The sequence below is a fragment of the Sinohyriopsis cumingii genome, chromosome 12, assembly GCF_028554795.1.
Source record: "Sinohyriopsis cumingii isolate HCF-2022 chromosome 12, ASM2855479v2, whole genome shotgun sequence".
NCBI classification, from domain to species: Eukaryota; Metazoa; Mollusca; class Bivalvia; order Unionida; family Unionidae; genus Sinohyriopsis; species Sinohyriopsis cumingii.
In genome coordinates this window covers 46620227-46640448 of record NC_142972.1, presented here as the reverse complement: position 1 = coordinate 46640448, position 20222 = coordinate 46620227, and the positions used below count along the sequence as shown (strand labels likewise).

Genomic DNA, 20222 nt, shown 5'->3' with positions numbered 1-20222 from the left:
TGTATAAGCCGAATAATTTAGGAAAAAATAGAGGCCTCGAAGAAAGGGGGTCGGCTTTTCCGCAGGCCAATGTCCAAACTTGACACTTTTATGGTCTTTTTGTTGACTACTGTAATGACTGTAAATCTTGGGACATGAAACAATAATTTTTTCTGTGTCCTAAGACATAGGCATGTAAACAAATGTAACTTTCGGTGACCCGACAATTATTAAACTGTTATAAAGTACTACGATTGATTTTTTATTATTTTACATGTGCATATTTTCTAATTTCTCCAACACGAAATTAAATAAAGGTAAATACAGACTTCATAATTCGTGGGCCGGTTGAGTTTACCAGGGAGACCATGCTGAAATATAATGTACAGTACTTACACAGTGCAAAGCATGCATAGCATCACTTAAATCCTTACTTATTCCCAAACATAGATGCAGATTTTGCTTTATTCATTGTTTCGACCAAATTGCATTCTTCCAGACAACATTTCAGCTAGTCCTTAATAGCTGTTTCATTTACGTTGAATAACATGCTCTCGAGTTACTCATTTTCAATGATATAAATGATCCTACAAATTGAGATAATATTTTAAAAAAGTTACACATGTTTATTTGTACAAGGCACATAACCATCATTATTTAGATGTTCATGAAGAGTGGTAATAATAAAGGCTAAAATTCTCATACAGATCAACTAAGATCAACATCAATCAAGTTTAGTTTTGTGTTTTAGCTGAACAAACATAACTTTCCACACAGTGGAAAGCTTGATGTTTCGGTGTCTCCTATGTTGATAGCTGGCGAATTTGTCTTTCGTTTTATGACAGCAGTACAGGCCAGTTAATCATTAAAACCCTGAAACTGGCTAGTGATAAGAGGGAATTTTGACCATTAACTATACCAGTTCAACATTGGTATATATGGTATAAAAATGCCAGGTGTTCACTCGTGTAAGTTACTTTCATGGGAATGGAACTATAGCATATGGAGTTACAGCATTCGTAGTGATCATTCTTGGGACTGATTCTATTTAGTGAAGAAGCAATTGCTTTATACTAAAATAATTATTTCGTCACAACAATAATTTACAGGTGATACAACAGAACATGTAGGACTTCTCTTGTTAAGAAGAAATGAAAATCAAAGACATAATGTAATAATCAGCAGTTCTCTACAAAATCGGAAGATATTATGAAATCGGAAGGAAGGCCTGGAACGATCCCAAAAATCAGGAGATTTTTTTTCCTCCAGGCATGAAAGTTGACAGGTATGGTGTGAGGTCACTTACATCAAATCAAACTACAACTCAGCTTTTATGGTATTAGCATAATTTTCAAAGCATTATTTCTGAAAATTTATAAGAAAACAGAAAATTAAATAAATTACTTTTTAAACAGGTTTATACCATTTCTTTTTAATAATCATGCATGCCAACCTTGAGGTAAGTGTACATGTAATTTTTTAAATACAAGTTTGCCTAAATAAATGCATTTTGAACTTACCTCGTGCATCTTGAGATGCCTCGGAGTTGTAAGTCGGCTTATACGCGGATCATGCACCTTTTAGTGCTTATACCCATTCAGTTTGGGGTCGTCTTATACGCGAATGGGCTTATATGCGAGTATACACGGTAACTGACTTGGCAAGTAATATAGAAGTTTCAAATGCAGCATTACATAAGTGAGTTGGTACTAATTAAAGCTAAATAAAAACTTCATTACATTTATATGCATTTACTTACATGACATCTTTTTTAAGAATAATAGTATTCAAGACCATAGATTTGAAAAAGCAAATTTTTAATGGCATGAAAATGTTATTTTGGTATCTTGTAAATTAGTAATACATGTAGTACTAATTACTTATGCATGGACAAATGCATGTTTGCATGATAATCCAGACTTTCCTTAAACTAAAGCTATACAGCAATATTTATATTAATGTCAATATGTACAGAATCATCTGATACACTTTATTATCAGCTATTAATTTTGACATGCATGAATCACCAATGTTTCTCTCCTGGCGTCACACATGCATCTCCATGTTACCAATGAGCAGAGTTGGTTCTTTGCAACTCAAACAGTTTAGAAGTCAGTTGAAAATACATGCAGAACATATAACATAAATTTTAAAAGATTTTCAGTGACTACCTTCCATTTTTACAAATCCGTCCAGTGGTGATGTTGGATTATGTTCATTATGCAAGGAATAACTGTGTTCAGACTGTATCCTTGGAGGTTGGGCCGCTTCTGTGATCATTTTATCATTCAAAACTGGGTCTTCGAAAAAGCTGTTGAACCAATCATTGTCTACATAGTTTTCCATAGGCTGAAATAGCAAATATGTAAAACTTAAAATTGGATAATTACAGCAAACATTAACGGGAAAAAGCGTATTTTGCAATGTAATAAGTACTGAGGAGAGACAAAAGTATGACTGCAAATACTTTTGAATATATACCACATGTCACAAACAAAAGGTTCTTAAGACTACTTTTGCTGCAAAACCGACATTATCTACAATTAACTACAGTATCAACTCATTGAAATCATTTCCATTTTTATCAAAACGAAAGGGCCATAACTCTGAATAACATTGTCCAATTTGGTCTGTATCTGTCTAATGATGGATATGAGAGTAAACAATAGATCTTGGCTAGGGTCGTACTGGTACGTCTCACCAATTCCAAAAACAAGGGCCATAACTCCATAAAATTCGAGATACAAAAAAAATTACAAGCATCCATAGATCATAAAAGTCATCCGTTAAAATCCATTAAATCGACGAGTTATTGTGACTGCGCTGACATCGTGCAGAATAATTTAATTACAAATTAAATCATATAATTTGATTAACGTTTGTTACCTTTTCAGTCTTGTACAGAACTAGAAGAATCATAAAGCATCGCGTGCGCAGACAATACTTAATCTTACAAACATATCAGACGCTTACAGGAATGTAATCAACAAGAATCTGTTCATTTCGCAAATTTAATCTGTGCTCCTCTAAAAGAACGCATCTTTATCATACAAAATATCTAAGATGGGAAAAAAGGAGAAAGACAGACAACTATGAAGAATAATGAGAGAATATAAATATACTGTGTTGCATTATGTCTGTTTTCTCACAAAACAAAGAAGCAACATTGTTTGACATAATGTTTTAATCAACATGCTATCCTTTTAAAAGTCTCTTTCAGAAATAATCTCAAGCACTTCCGACGAAAATTCTGATGTAAGATTGTACTTCCATATGTACAATCTTACCACTTAGATCAGGATACGTTGCAAAAAGCACAATACAAGTGGGTCCTGTGTGAACAGACTTTGGGAAGAATAGGTTTACACTATCGCAGTTAGCGCGTATCTCGCATCCCAAAATGTCAAACGACATCTTTTGTTACGCTTCAACTGTGGAATGCAGTTGATAACTTTCGAAAGCAAGCCAATAATGATGGACAATCCGTACGTATCTGAGGCGAACGGTCTAACCAAGTATGCCACCGGAACGGTAATGTTCATGAATCGAACAATAGGCATGTCGTTCTCACTCAAGTGAGAATATTTATACCTGGCATGTGTATATATATATATATATATATATATATATATATATATATATATATATATATAATATAATATAATATAATATAATATAATATAATAATAAATACAATATGAAATTCTCTCTCACTCTCTCTCTCTCTCTTCCTCTCTCTCTAGGGGGAAAACGGAACACATACCCCACCATCCATTCCAATCATTCTTGGTTTCAGTGTTTTACTTGTTCACTTATCGCTTGCAGCAACTGTTGCTTCGAGTAATAATTTTTCTCCGTCGATCTAACATTGTCATCCTCGTTAGTCCGAGCTTCCTCTGACTTTTACCACTCTTTTTTGTTGTTGGTTTGGACATAAAGGACTACATCCTCATTTAAAAATTTAACACATGTCTGCGTGATATAACTTCGATTACAATTTAGGTTTGTACTAATTGACCCAAGACTTAAAAGTAAGTCACAGCTTACTTAATCTTTATACAACCACTGGGCTAAGTATCGTACCGCAGTTAGGTCGATGTACGATGTTTAGACCGACATTAATTTTTAGACTGATCTTGCCAAGAAGCAGGATATGAGCGTTGTGAATGTAACTAAAAATGATCCATCCATCCATCCATGCATGCAAGCACGCACGCATATTTTTTATTTCCCCAATTTATTCTCACACAGAATACATATTCAAAAAAGAACCGACAGTACTCTCTCTCTCTCTCTCTCAAGGATAAATTAAACAAGAGATGTTCTTGCAACATCCAATATTGTTACAAATAACCGATATGTGGTCCATAGAACTTTCTTTTTTAAATATCAACAAATGCGTTTTGCCTGCATTTTTCAACTACTTAAATACCACGAATCATATTGAAAGCACTGGTTAACGGCTAAACCCCCTTGAAAAGACTCGTTTATTATGACCGTGTTAGCCGCACAAAGATATGTCCTTCCCCAAGGTGTCATAACTTATACAATATATTGTTGACATGAAACGAAGCTTATAAACCGCGTACAGCACGCACCTTGTTCTCGTACTGCTATGGAATCTAAGGTTATACTTTTCTATTAGCTACAACCGTGCCTCTCGTTGAAATGTCAAGTGAAGTACCTAACTTCACCATATTGGTCCAGATGGACAACTGTCTTCATTAGAAGAAATCAAATAGCTCTAAAGGAAGTGTTCACTGTCATGTAGTCTTTTTTTTTTAAAGTGGGTAAAATGCTAATAAAAAGTAACAGCGTAAACTGTTGTAAGCTTTTATGCCGACTATAAGGCGTGCATTACGGTTTATCACAATTATTTGGTCACTACGCCATATATTTTGGACATGTGACCTCAAAAATGTACACAGCAAAAACTATGCAGTGCAGTGAATTCTAGTTGTTGGTAGTACTTTTCCTTCATTACGCTAATGGCAAACAGGTAAAAAATATCTAATAAATTCCTCCTAGAACAAACAATGTATATTATTTTCTTTAGTTTTCAAAACTTTTCCCGTTAATTTCGGTGATCACTAGTCAAGACGATAGGAATACATTACCACAAAGTGTTAAAAAAAAGCTCTGCATGTGTTGACCGGTGTGAGGTTGTTTCAAATTAAACTGAAGTGCTTGTTTTTCAGGTAAAGTTTTAAAAATAAAGTTAACATGTTGCTCTATTTTATTTTAAAAGGCAGGGAGAAAGCTAAATAGTAACAAAATCAAAGCAATTTAATCGGACCAGTAATAATATTTTCAAAATAAGCGGCAATACATGAACTTCTCTTTAAGTACACATTTTGCGCAATGTTTAAAACCTAGCATTTTCTAAAAACAAATCAAATGCAGTTTGAGAAGATCCGACTGTCACACAAGACCTATTAAATTACACATCACGAAAGCAAACTTAATCTCAAAACTTGTCCTTTATTTGATCCCTTCATTTATATGCCGAACATAAAAAGAAACTTCTGCTTTATTTGGTCATCTCATGATTTGGTCAAACTCGACAAAACCTTAAACGATGTAGTAGTTTGTTTTATTTAACAAATGATGGAAGAAAAAAAGAAAAAAACTACTTGTATTTCCAACGCATATATGCATTTTTTTACCGCTATAACTTTACGAACATTATGAATTTTGACCGAGTGTGAAACAATATTCAAAGTCCAAATGGTCGAAGTCTTCATTAAATGCACTCTTCAACCGAATGCCTGTACTTTTTTGCGGTCCATGACACAACGTACCTCATCACAACTTCCCCGCTGGATGGAACTATTTTTGGACTTAAACAATGAGTAATCAGTAAGTAGATCTATTACGTAAACAAGAATCACATTTTACTATTCACCTTAGAAAAGTACAATGAGATGACGCAAGTGAAAGTGCACAACACCAAGTTGTTACTCTTTTACACTCGTTTAAATATCCAAACAAAATATTGTTCGATTTTTCTAATAGGTGAGGCGCTTCAATTCGCGAGTACGTAACTAAGCAATTCCCCTTAGGGAACCCCTGAAGACGAGTCTAACAAGTTTGGTATCAAGTTTCAGTCTGCCACTTCTGGTTCCCAGGAAATCAAACCATGCACTAAAAACATTTTGTTTTATAATTATTAACAGCTGGTTGCTTTTTGGTATTACAAAAATAAGAGTGCAACACTCAAGACGCTGACTAAACTTCTTGCTTTGCTGACGGTGCATCAAGCAAAAACCTACAGTAGTTAGTGTTTGCTGTTAAGTCATCAACCTCAGCAAAATAGAACTATTATTTTTTATATAACAAAATGAGTGAAGGAAAGACGGAAAATCTAACAAGTTTGATAAAATATATTGTAATGTTTTCATTAGGCGATTATTAGTAAAATAAAAAGTTGTTTTTTTTTGTTTTTTTTTTGTTTTTTTTTTACCAATCAGATTACAGCTGTAGGCGAAGTTGACGTGCGGGCTCTGGAACTTGAATATCGCAAGACAACATTTTGTCGTTAATATGCAACAATCAAACGTTGCAGACAAGTTCTGGCGTTACTGAATGGCAGTGATAGATAAATATTTGATCAATCGATCGATGCATGTCATTATTTGCATGGCTTTTGTTTGTACATTTTGGTAGGAACGCTTAAACACAACATGGGTATAGAACACCATCAAAGCAAGTTTCCTCCCTTGTCCTTTTCGTAACACTCGCCCCACCTTACTCTTCCCCACCACAATCACTTCCAATCCCTCCCACTATAGGTCGATATCCCTGTGGGTTTTTTGTTTTATTATAGACTTCACATTTTCATCTAATTTCGATCTACTAGTTCTCAACGTCAACGGCAGATATCTTCAGGATTAGTGTGTGTGTGTGTGTGTGTGTGTGTGATATCCTGGATTAAAAAACCACAGGCTCATGAGGATCACAAACACAATGATAACTGGATAATTGTTTGGGGGCCATTAAAGAGCATTTGAAGGGCTGAGTAACTTGCGTTGTATTTCGAGTAAAACCAATGCATATATCTCGTACTTTAATCTGTCATAAAATCACTCGGTTCAAACGGAATTCATATATAATTTTAAGACAATGTGTAGTGCAGACGTTCATACACTAATCACAATGTTGTCTTTCAAATTGATACGCAGACCACAACCATACATTTTGGTACTAGTATATGATCTCTGAAATAATTATATATACCAAAACCGATCACGTAATTTCTTTATAACATATGACCTATCCATTTAAGGCTGTACACTAGTATTGATTGTTAACATTTGTGCTATAGGGGAGACAGTTTTCAACAAGTTTCCAGCTATATAGATATATATGTGAAAATGTTATCGTGAATAAATACTGCTAAAACAACAATTTAATTCAGTTTAATTATGCAGAGACTACTGCCTTGGCACTAAATAAAATACTTGTGTTGGTTGTGTTGCTGTGTTGTAAACCACCAAATCAAGTATCTACTGAATGTACGTTTATATGTACAGAGTAGGTAAAACTGACAATAAAGATAAACTCTTTCGAAGGTTGGTAACTCATACAACTGATAAAATGATTATGGTAAAGAACTAGAGTCTTTATTCTAATATACAACCCCCTCGTAAAAATCATATTAGCAATACGCTTTCGATCTGTCATCGTCGCAACAATAGTCAAGATTTATTTTCAGGGGTCTTATCTTGCAGTTCCTTTAAGGGCAGGTCCAATTTTGGAATGGAAAAAAAATTAATACACAAATAATGAAAGGGAGAAAAACGAAAAAAATCACTAATGGCTCACCTGCAGTGAATGTGTGATACAAATGGCAAATTAGCAAAATGACTATTAAGACATTAACCATGTAACTAGTTACGAAGTAATACCAATTTACTGCACCTGTAATTCTTGTATCGTTTACTTACCTAATTTAGAGAGAAAATGTTTCAATGCAGGCTTTGTTAGACTAAAATATGCACTTTTAACAGGAGAAAGGATATGCCAGCATTTGCTTAGTGAGTATGGAACTTTACATTAGAGACCCGAATAGTGTTAAGGAATAACTGTGTTGCTGACAAAACTTACTAATAGACTGAAATCAGTAGATATTAGCGACTCTATGTGTGCCGACGTGAATGTATGGGTACATCAAAGAACCTTACAGCTAAATAAAGGAGATCTTAATGCAAATCTATGTGAGACCTTTGTTGAGTAGTAGTAATAGCTCGAGTCTGTACAAGATCGTTACAATCCAATAATTTATAACCAACGCAGTCAAAATAAACCTGTTTCCATTCGCACCAGCGACTATCGTTTCACTGTAAAGTTTTCCGGAAGAAAAAATTTCAGAAAACATCCCACAAAAATAAACACTTACAACAAGAGGCCACTCTTTTAGGTCCATACTACTATTGCTATTTGCAATATATGTTCCCATTATTATTCAGCATTTTACCTAAAAACATGAATGCTCGTTTCTAACGTCCATTACACTGGTTCCTGGTTAAAACGAACTTTGTTTCAATTTATTTCTTTTAACGAATGCCTACTTTTGGACTGCAATGGACACATCCTTATGTTTGAAGTTACTTTATAAAGTTTACAAGGACATACATTTTTTTCTCATCTGCAAAGAGGATAAACGCAACATAGGCATGTATTGTAACATATCAATATACCACATTTCCCACAGCGTTGGTGTGAACATCAACGTTAATCTAGTGCATTTAGCCTGCTTTATCTGATACCGCTACACGCAGAGTCCTGAAAATTAATGGGTGTATTAACTGTACTCCTCATCCCATGCATAGAAAGTCGCAGTCAAATTTATTCACGCTCCAGAGATTTTCCTAGGTATTCGGGATATGCCTTTGTGAAGAAAGTGAGACTTAGCATTCTGCGGAATTCTTGCTTCTCTTTTAAGTAAACATGCACCACTTAAAGGCAGTAGTATTGACATGTACTCTTAATTTGTACAACACGATAAGAAATTTTGCCCTGAGCAACACTTTACTGATTATAGTAAGCTACATTAAGTTAAGTATTCCTGGCTGCCCACAAATAGTGCATTATGACAGTTGTTTTACCTTGCATTCACTTGCAAGGGATCTGGAGGCTAATCTTGTCATCATACATGACAAGACTAAGAAGTGGACCATAATAACCAGCAATTGGCTTACTACATTGCGTCTATGGTCTAAGGCTCTAAGCGAACATTTATTCACCATGCTGTAGGGCAAGACCTGTTCACCATGCTGTAGAAACCTTTTACTATCGTAATGACACTTATCTAATTACAGATTTGTGTTTACACAATGCAATACTAATAGGTTTTTCGGTGATTTTTTTTCGCATTAAGACCGTCATTCTCGTACCTTAATAATGACTGTCTTAAAACTTGATTGTGTGCTACCTTTTCACATCTGAACCATATCAACTTGCTTGCCATAAAATTCTCTTCGTTTCCAATCCTGACACTGAACTATTAATTGTATTGCTTATATTCGGATCAATAGCGCAATTTTCGTCAATCGCTGGGGGTGTTATGTCATATTTAAATGGAATAACCAATGTTTGTTTTCATATGCCTCCGTGTGTGGCCCCTTAAAGTTTTCTATAATATGGATTTATTTCGTTCTGTATGTATTGCATCATCTTCGCTAGCATTGGCACATTCGGTTCTTCGCACGTAGATCCATCAGTTATGGAAGACGACATCTGCATGTGCACAAATTAAAGTTGTACATTTCAAGTTCTACTAACTTACGCTTCCTGGTTCTAACTGGACAAATATGGGTATTAATAACCAGTAGTCATATCTACATCATAATTTCAATATGAACGACATGCTGTTTTCAAAAATTCGAAGAAAAATAAAACTCGAAATAGTTTATATTAATGAGTAACATCTTGTCGCATTCGGTGAAGTTTGCATATTTCATAAAAGCATTTCTAGCTCGTGTGTATAAACAGTATGGGTGACTTGAGGGAAATTTGTTGTTGTGGGGTTTAACCCATTTTTCAGCACACGAAAGGATATGTATGGCGGCCAGCATTAATAGTGGAGGAAGAACCCGGAAAAAAAAAACCGGGAAGAACCACCTACCCACGAGAAGCTACTGGCAAGCTTTCTCACATACCCACATTGGCCGAATCCTAGACTCGAACCAACGCAGACAGAGGTGAGATGGCAGCGGTCCGTAACGGAGACCACTCGGCCACTCGGGGCGCCTGACTTGAGGGGAAAACAAGACCAATTATTATATAAAATCTCAACAAAAATCTACTACGCTGATGCACACCAATGTGTTGCTATTCAGTCATGCTTGTGCCAGTGTACCATTTATCATAAGAATAAGTTGTTGGTTTTGTTGTTTTGGGTTTAGCACCATTCCTCAGCGTGAGATGACTCATAAATGGCGGCGGCCAGTACAACTAACTACAAGAAACGGAGGAAGAACCAAGGAAAACCCCTGTAAGAACCACCGACCCAAATGGAAGCTTCTGGCAATCTTCTCGCACATACACATAAAGGTAGAAGTCATTGCGAAGCACATCTTTAAATCCGGATCCTTAGTGTGCATTTCCATTGTATAAAAAAGCACGTTTCCTTAATGTAGTCTGTCCGTACAAACAAACCGTCTGCGTTAGATTAAGATCCCATTAAAAAGGAATTAAATCAAGTATACTAAGTTTTCCGTATAAATGCCCACACGAACGCAAAACTGACAAGTGGCATCGTCTTCAATAATGTCGGTTAGTTGTTCCTTCTAAGAGAGACAGAGAGAGAGAGATTCATCTAACAAGCAATTCCAGTACCTGAAGCATTTGGGGGAAGAATTTTCAAAATTTCATAAGGGCCCTGACTGTCCTCTAAAACACAAGTTTATGTGTCTATTTACTCAAAGTGTGCATGATACACATTAAACGTGCGCAAGAATAAACAATGGTTATATTTCAAGTGAGAAGTGACTACGTTTGTGTACATACGGTTTTGTTGGGGTTTTAAGCTCAGGGAAGGGGCTTGAAACCCCAAATCCCCACTCCATCCGGCCCTAAATGCTGTTCTTTGTCTAAACCACTGTAACCATTCATTAATCTCTACGCGGTTGAATTCGTGTTAATTAAAGATGTTTAACCTTTGTTATATAGATAGCACCAGGTTGCCTTTTAAGGAACCCGTTGATCTAGAAGAATATATGCATGATACAACTTCGATTATAATTATGGTTTGGACTAACTAACCCAAAACTGAAAAGTAGGTCACAACTTGTTATTCATACTACTACAGGCCTTATCATTTTACCGCAGTGAAGTCGAAGTGCAATGTTAAGACCGGCAGTACTTTCAGACTGATCTTACTAAGCAGCAGATGACCACTGTCAATGAACAATCATACACACACACAAATATACATACAATTACAAAGCAAATAAAACGTGTTGCTTCATAATCCAAATTCACTAGTAGTTGATCAACCTTTTGCCCCCTCTGTACTTATCTGATACATACTGTGAGTTTACCAACGACGCTTTATCTCCACCGGATGATATAAAATCTTGCTGATGTATTAGCTCCTACCAAGCGTACTCTCACAAGCTGAAACTTGGGCCATGTGCAAAGTCCGCATCTAGGTGATTTAAGTATTACAGGTTACCGCAGCGTGTTAAAGCTATCTGTACAATTAAGGATTTTCTTGAAATTTTAACACCGGTAAGTCACCCCTCCCCCTTTCAAGAGAATCAAACAAACATTTACAGCATTGTGAACTGAGAAATCCGAAGTGGATTTCACACTTGTTTATGTAGCACTCCCTGTTTGGATAAAAAAGAAACACTTGCATCTCCACCCCAAAAATCCACCCTCACATCGCAAGAATCGTAATGGTACTAAATTCTTTAGCACCTGTAAAACAAAACTGGAAAACTGTTTAGAGTCCCAAACAAATTTTCTCAGAATTTGAGATTGGGGGGGGGGGGGCTCTCTGTGGGGGTCAGGGGTTTTTATGGTGATGTTCATATAACTATTGAGCCATGAACACGCAGAAAGATGGACACCTGCAGACACAATTAGTAGACCGTTCTCTTCACTCATGAATGTTATGCAAATTGGCATATTTTCAAAATGGCCAAAATCTAAATGCTTGCTTTTCCGTTACATAATTTCATGGTACCATAACAAAAGAGGCTCACAGTTTTTCCGACAAAGCCAGTTTAAAAAAAAAAAAAAAAAAAAAACATGTATTGGAACATCGTGCTAATCATTCGCTATGTGCTATCTTCCAATAATATGGTTGTCAGGAATCTTCTCTTATTAACCCTAATTTAAGCATTTGTATAAGCGTTTTAATGCAAACAACAACAAACCACTAATCTAATGATCCACAAGAGATACTGCGATACATTATATCTGTCCATCCGTCTGTTACCAAATATCCTAAACACTTGGTGAAAATCTGCAAAAGGACAGACATCGAAGGTGCTTGACCATGGCGTCCCTTAGAGGGGTCATCTGCATAGTCTTGAGCCATTTCTCATATTCTCGAGCGATAACAAAATCAAGACAGCCAGCGTAGCTGCCATATTGGCTGTAAAACTGGCACCATTACGATCCAGCAAAGACATTTTAAGTCTTCGAGTGAAAAATTCCATGCCAATGTTAACTGTCGTCCAGAAGGAATAACGATATATTGATTTTAAATATGACTGCCAAAATTGGATGTCGAATTAGCATCACTTTCCCTTATGACCATACGGCATCATAGCAAGCCTTGTGATTTGGATTTTTAACGTAGCTTTAGCAATTTTTCAATCATATCGCTACGATGTCTGCAGTGTGACCGCTTATAATGATATATATCACTGGGGCATCATGCCGCAGACATGTTACTGATGTAGCATTATGTCCCACACAGGCACGCTTTCCTGACACCAGGCCGACCAGTCCTAACACTAACCTCTTAATGCTGAGCGCCAAGCGAAGCAGCTGTTAGTACCAGTTTTGTAAGTCTTTGGTATGACTCAGCCGGGAATCAAACCCACGACCTCCCGCATCCGAGGTGGACGCTCTAACCACTAGGCCACTGGAGCGGTAGTAGTAAGCCTTGAGTGAAAATGCTATGTTGAGATGACCATCCGTTCTGGAAGGTTATCTACCATCTTTCAACATCTGAGTGGTGCTATTTTCATTTTGGGCCAACTACATTTTGGGATGAAAGTGTGCATTTTTTCATGACAATCTTCAAGTATTTCAGGAGAAGTTGCGATAACAGACGGTTTGGTTTGGTTGGTGGGGGGGGGGGGGGTAATCGCCATTTTCATGATGCTATAAGCTATACATGGCGGGCAGTATATTTGGTGGAGGAAAATACCGGGTAGAACCACGTTTTCTCACATGCTCACATTGGTCGAGCCGAGATTCCGACAGGTGAGATGTGTGAGGGAAGGGCGAGCGCTTTAGATAACTCGGCCAGCCGAAGTCCCTTGTACTCAAGGACAGACTGACGAAATATAGTTCATCCCATAAGCTTTTTATGCTTACGACTGAGTTGAACTACCTTTAAACTGAATAATACTGATGCGAAAATTGACGATATATCCTTTAAATTGTCGGCTCTGGTTCGCTTCTCGTTTGCAGCCGAGCATGAATCATGGGTCATTTCCTTTTCATATGCTTTGGCAATCGAAAATGAGATTCAGAGCCACACTTTCTTAAAGTCCATACCAGACTTGTATTTGAAAATTCTTAAACTTTCCAGCTTGCAAACGAGTGTTTACTCAGCTAACTAGTGAATTATAATTATTACAGTTTAAGACCATAGAGTACGAAAAAACACTTGCACAGCTTTCTCTAAACTTCAGCTTAGCCTCTGGCAAGAAACCACCTGATAATATTCTGTAGCATAGCTAAGTTCCTCTGAAAATTCCCCCCGGTACCATGTGCCTATCTTATGCGTGCTATTAATGTATAGAGCTATATATGTGTCTTTAAGGCAGACACTTTAGAATCTAGGGTACGAGAAAATTTATATTTTGATCGAAATAGTTTATGTAATATTTTGTGCACTCTTAGATGTACTGCACAAACGCGAGTTGTATTACACTGCAAGGAAACTCTGTTGTTCCCCAGTCAGTCTGGCTTGGCTAAAAAAATATTTTTGTATTCTTTGCTCGTATTGGATCGGAGTAAATTCCCAAGTACCCATGTAAATGAGCCCCAAGTCAGGCCGTTAATGCAAAAGACCTCCCTGCATGTAAAGCCCTCGATCGAAACACTGCTTTTAAAATGCATGACACTGCACTAAATGCTGAATGACTGAGCAAGTGTATTGCAGGATGAACAGGTTAAGTTTACTATTATTGTATGGCATGAACAGAATCCATCTCGAAATACAAGCAAGTAAAAATCACAAAAATCGTAACTCGTTTCTGTCATGATTGATATTCACTCTAAAGTCAATTTAAGATATATATAATTTAAAAAAAAAAACTTGCACTGCCTTAGCTTCGGAGGGTCAATGGCGTGAACGAGCATGTTGCAGAAGAGATGGTCTTGGTTTTTTGATAATTCAACCCATGTAATTTTGGAAATAAAAGCAAAAGTTATTCGTGACTGAGAGAATCCATCATAGGGTTTTGGAAATGTAGGAAAATGAAAAGTTATTAGAGAGCGTGAGAATCCTTGAAGGTTGTTGGGAAAGATATGCAAATTACAAGCTTAAACCAAAACCTTAAACTGTTGACGACTCCACCGCCTGAAAACCTAGTACCACATCTCGCTTCCCACTAACGTGGGCTGGACAATTTTGAACTTGTACAGATTTCCCATTTTTACCAGTATACGACCTGAAAATTTACTGTACACGACATTTGTTACTCCCAATGGATCAATGTTTTCTCCAAAAGAGTTATGTACATAAACATACAGGCAATAACATGGTCGTCTCTTATTCTACTATGCACTAATTTGCCCATATAATTACTTTACGATCCCTGACCCAGTTACGTTAAGTTACAAACGCACGCCCACAACTACATTTTACAATAATTATTCAAATACGTACGACAATGAATTTTTATGTACACATACCTCCCTCCCCACCACCTATCGCCACAAAATAAAATAACATGCAAATCAGCTATCAGACAAAAACGTGACCATTTACATTTTCCTTGGTTATATGAAAATTTAAGCCTTGATTGTGTGCCCTACATAGCTGATTATCTTTTATCACGAGCTGGACTAAATTTAGATGAAATTCATAGTGTGGGGTTGTGACGTCACAGGTATCTGCGTCAGAGAAAAGCAGTATCCAAAAACACAAGGTAAACATCGGGTACCAGTACGAATGACTTGCATGTTCAGCCCAGCAAAACGCCATAAAGCTATTTCCTAAAATAACCCAGATCTACCTGGAAAATTCGTAACGAACCGTGGCGCATATAGTTGCTGGCCTTGACCGTCTCTGATAATTGTTCAGGTTATATTTTTAAAGGTACATTCTACATTTGTAATATTGTACAAGTACCGCAGACGATCACGCTCCTTTTTTTCAATTCCTATAATAGAAAGAAGCGTCACGTTTGGTTGATTACACCTAGACGACTCGGTGCATGTAAGATCCGGTCACTGCTATGATGCGCCGATTTATGATGACCTATCTTAATTACATATGATCTTGAACAGCATGCCCGGTCCATCTTCTTCGTCTCACAGTGTCCTCCATTTGCTTGATTATCATACACGCACGCACGCACACACACTTCACTTTTAAACGCAACTTCTGACAATAAAGCATAAATAGTCTCAAATATAAATAACGAACAAAATTATGAAAAATTGGGTGGTAAATGGTTTTCTTTTTTTAAGTATTGTTTCAGCAATTTTTAAATACTTCCTTATCTGACATAATTTTAATTCGCTGTTTATTTCACACAGAACAAAACCTTCATTATCAATTGAACAATACTTGGTATAATATATAAATTAATATTTGAGATAAATATTACCTTAGATCGGCAAAATAGCAGAATCTTCGTATTATACGCCTCTCAAAAGTATCGTTAACAAATTGAATTATACTCTTGTCTCGAGATCCGCATTACAAAAAGCATGTCTTTAAAATTATATCAGTTTTGTAAGAAAATGTCAAGATATCCGAAGGAAAAAAATCGGTATAGGATATAAAAAAATGTTTCCCTCGTATATTGAACGTTTTCTTACTGTAAAGATCACTTCAAACTGCTATGTACAAAGGAATCTCTCTCTCTCTCTCTCTCTCTCTCTCTCTCTCTCATCAGTATATATATTACTTTATAAATAGCGGTGGATTTTCACTTCCTTAAAGGAAAATAATGACTGTATGGGTTCAGGCTGTTTGCCAGTTTCGCAGGTGTAAAAAATAACCCGGAGATATATGAAGGGATTAATGGTTTGATTGTTAAGGAAGTAATATAGTTTCGAGAACCACATGGGTGAACCCATGCACCAATACAAACCAAAGAATAAAATGATACATGTACAGCATGTCATTGCCATAAAAAAAATCATTAATGTATAATATATACGGACCATGAATTAACTATAAATAACATGTGTCAATGTTTCAACTGCATCAAACCTGCAAACTTAACGCCGGTTAACTAAAAGAATTTGTATGCATGTGATTATTTACATATCAATAAGCGTCAACCGTTTGTAAACATGTTTATGATATTTGTTTGTTTTGTTTGGGGGGTGGGGTGTATTTTTGTTTTGGGGTATTTTTTAATCCACAATTATACTACGTTTACTTCATGTCAGCATCGTCGGATATAACCCCATTTCAAACTACCGTTCACTGGATGAATTCGTTCAATATGGAAATGCATCCCACCCTTATAATATACTTAATTTAGTAGTAACCTATTTTATGTATTAGCATTATTCATAAAAATGCCCCCCACCAAAAAAAAAAAAAAAAAAAATTAATAATAATAATAATAATAATAAAAAAATTAAAGTGTATACATCCAGCTTCTCCACCCTTGGTAAAATAATTATTAGGTGTGACAAGCAGCCGACCAGTAGCGCGTGACAGAAAAATGGGCGTTTACTGTAAAACTCATGAGAAACATGTGCTGTAGTATATACATGTCAAAAAGCTGTGCGTTAATTTCCCATTAAATTCCGTCTAAACGATGGCTTTATATGTAACAAATATAGCATTAAATGGTATGAATGCACTTAAATGTGTCGAACTTACAACCTAATTCGGTATTCTGAAAATTTTTTGCAGTGTATACACGCCCCATATGGAGAAAATAACAGTAGGCCGATACGAATCCATATGAAAGATAGTAACACTCACCGTTGAAGTAGGAGACGGAAATACGTCCTGGTCCAAGAAGTCATTCATTTCTTCTTCCAAATCACACAGCTTTTGGTCGCTGCCACCGTAAAGGATGTCCATGGTCGTAAGTCCCGTGGGTTTCTGAGAAGCCCCTGGGATAGTCGGGTACCGTAAGAGCAGAAGGGCGTGAGACCGTCTCTCGCATGTAATGTACGATGTAAAAGGCCTGACCGTAGTGCATACACTCAAATTGTGAATCCGCTGGATAAAGTTGATTCGGTAAATTAATCCAGCTTATATATGGCCCTTACAGATGGTGCCCTCTTTTCAGTTCATGCTAGAAATAATAGCTACTGACGTCAGTGTAGAAAAGAAACACAAAACAGAAAGTATGCTTGTAGTCCACTTAAACGCTATTGATCTGAAAGCGTCCTTCTTCCTCGCGCATGAATACAACAGTTAAACTAGACCAGGATATATAGACACGTTCTGTTATGTCTGGAATCAGCCAATAGACTTAAAATATTATGAATAAATTATGCAAATTTAAACGTCACAATCACGTTTCTTTCAAAGTTGTTTACACTATGTATAAACCATGTGCTGTTTTCGGCTTGAATTTCTGCAAGTCTGCGTTGCAAATTAATCTCATAAATCAAACTATTTACCACCAACTAGCACAAAACGTAATTTGAAAATAATAAACTTCAATCTCTGCTCGGTCTGAAACAATATAACTGGGTAAAGTTAAAATAAATGTTCAAAATATGTTTCATTCCCGAGGGGGCGTGACAGACCAATCGCAGCTCTTGACCCAAGATAATACCTGCACGCAACCAATCAAGTCGAGACTCTTGATGTCAATTATTGATTTAATAGACAACTGTTATCGGTACAAAGGAAGAAACTGAAATTCATAAACCGGTGGGAAACAGTAATATAAGAAACATGCATTGGGTTTCTCTTTACCTAATCGTAATGGAAATTCTAAATAGACATCGAAAAATGATGAACCATGTGATTCTATCCTGTGTTTATAAATAAAAGCATAAACAAATAAATTAAATATTTATATTCTATTCATCCTTGTTTATAACTTTAGTATCTGAATCCAATTTTTTATTTGTTAATACAGATGCCGACGAAATTCTATCCCTACCGTGAAAACTTTGTTTACTCCATCAATAAAAAAAAAACCAAAGTTGAAGGTATTAAAGAAACAAAAACATAAAAAAGTAAAAGTTTATCACAAAGCACCCATCTATGTATTTTTAAATGTTTTTTCAATATAGCAGTTTATTATTTATTTCAGAAGTACTTGTAATTCGGTGTCCCCTTTCTGACATTATCTATACATACATGTTAGACAGGGGCCAACGAATTACAAGTACCTAAAGTAAATCGGGAGACAGATATCTGCTATCGAGGTCTATCGAACAGAGATTTTTTTTTTTTTATTTAAATGAATGAGTATGTCTATTAATTCTGTATAGTGACATAAACGATGCACTTGATTAACGCGTAGATCGGCCTCATAACATTTATGGATATCTTTAAAAGTTATTCATAAAATACAATATTTATTGCGGAATTACGGACGGGATGAGATATTGATCTCTCTCTCTCTCTCTCTCTCTCTCTCTCACTGATGGAAAGCTAAATGGACTGGCGGCTGACAAGATGAAAATAAATTAAGCTGAATGCTAATATCAATGTAACGATATGAACTGACATTCGATTAATACCCAACATGAATGCGAACTTTTACCTATTACTATGGGTGGACTGAGAACCCAGAAAGTGTCCACTTTAGGATGGATTAAGCACGGTACATATGTGACCAACTTTCAAGTTGTATGTTCATTAATTTCTGGTCACACTCCGAAATCAAACTGCGCGCAGTTTGTGACAGATGTTGCATTTGATCAAATATTTGTACTCATGTACATGTACAGTTTGTGTTGCACATATGACACGAATACTTGCATATAGGTAAGAGGGCGACCAAGGGTAAATTCTATATTTTGAGTTGCTTATCAGAGCAAATCACGACAAAGTTATAATTTACTAGCTGCAACATAATGCATGTTTGTAAATATATATATATATATATATATATATATATATATATATATATATATATATATATATATATATATATATATAAAATCACAAGTTATGGGATCAGTAGTGGTTACTATTCGACTACAAAACGATGTCGCGGTAAATAAAAAAAAAAAAAAAAAACGAAAAAAACAAAACAAGAGACGACAAAAGCAAGTATGTTCTTAAACTCCAGGGACGCTCTATGTATGGGGTTCTTTGTTTAAATCTCTACCTACAACATATAAAACACAGACGATTGCAGACCCTCAAAAGTTAGAAATAGTTTAAATATGTGGAAAAAAAGTTAAAGCATAAACATAATATCATCACATGCCCCCATTCTCGTAGGACCATCCTTGCCCGGTGTGTGTGTGTGTGTGTGTGTGTGTGTGTGTGTAAAGAATTATATTGTGTACACATTTTGCTTGAGTGTCTTTTTTTTTCTTATATATTTCCATACCACTTATTTCATTTACTTGACATGATGGTGTCCATGTGGTTAGGAAGCATTGTACTGGCACATTTCGGCTACGTCTTTATTGTTAACGTTTTTCTTTTGTGATTTATTGTTGAGTAACCCATCGAACGTTCCGGTGGTTTAGTGGTTAGAGCGTCCGCCTCGGATGCGGGAGGTCGTGAGTTCGAACCTCGACCGAGTCATACCAAATACATAAAAATAGTACTAACAGCTGCCTCTCTTGACGCTCAGCATTAAGAGTTGGTGTTATGACTGGTAGGAACATCATAGTACATGTCTGCGGCATGATGCCACACTGAAGACATCGTT

At 36.1% G+C, this 20222-nt stretch overlaps 1 protein-coding gene across 1 annotated transcript in view; it reads right to left on the bottom strand.

Moving 5' to 3' along the window:
• LOC149786381 (cyclic AMP-responsive element-binding protein 3-like protein 1) overlaps nucleotides 1-17788 on the bottom strand; it is a 49494-nt gene extending 31706 nt beyond the window's left edge. Inside the window, exons 1-2 of the mRNA XM_089976800.1 lie at nucleotides 17348-17788; nucleotides 2151-2328 (exon numbers count right to left, since the gene is read on the bottom strand). Of these exons, the coding sequence (XP_089832926.1) occupies nucleotides 2151-2328; nucleotides 17348-17449 (280 nt within the window). The 5' untranslated portion in view covers nucleotides 17450-17788. The remainder of the gene's footprint in view (nucleotides 1-2150; nucleotides 2329-17347) is intronic.
• Between the last annotated feature and the right edge of the window lie 2434 nt (nucleotides 17789-20222).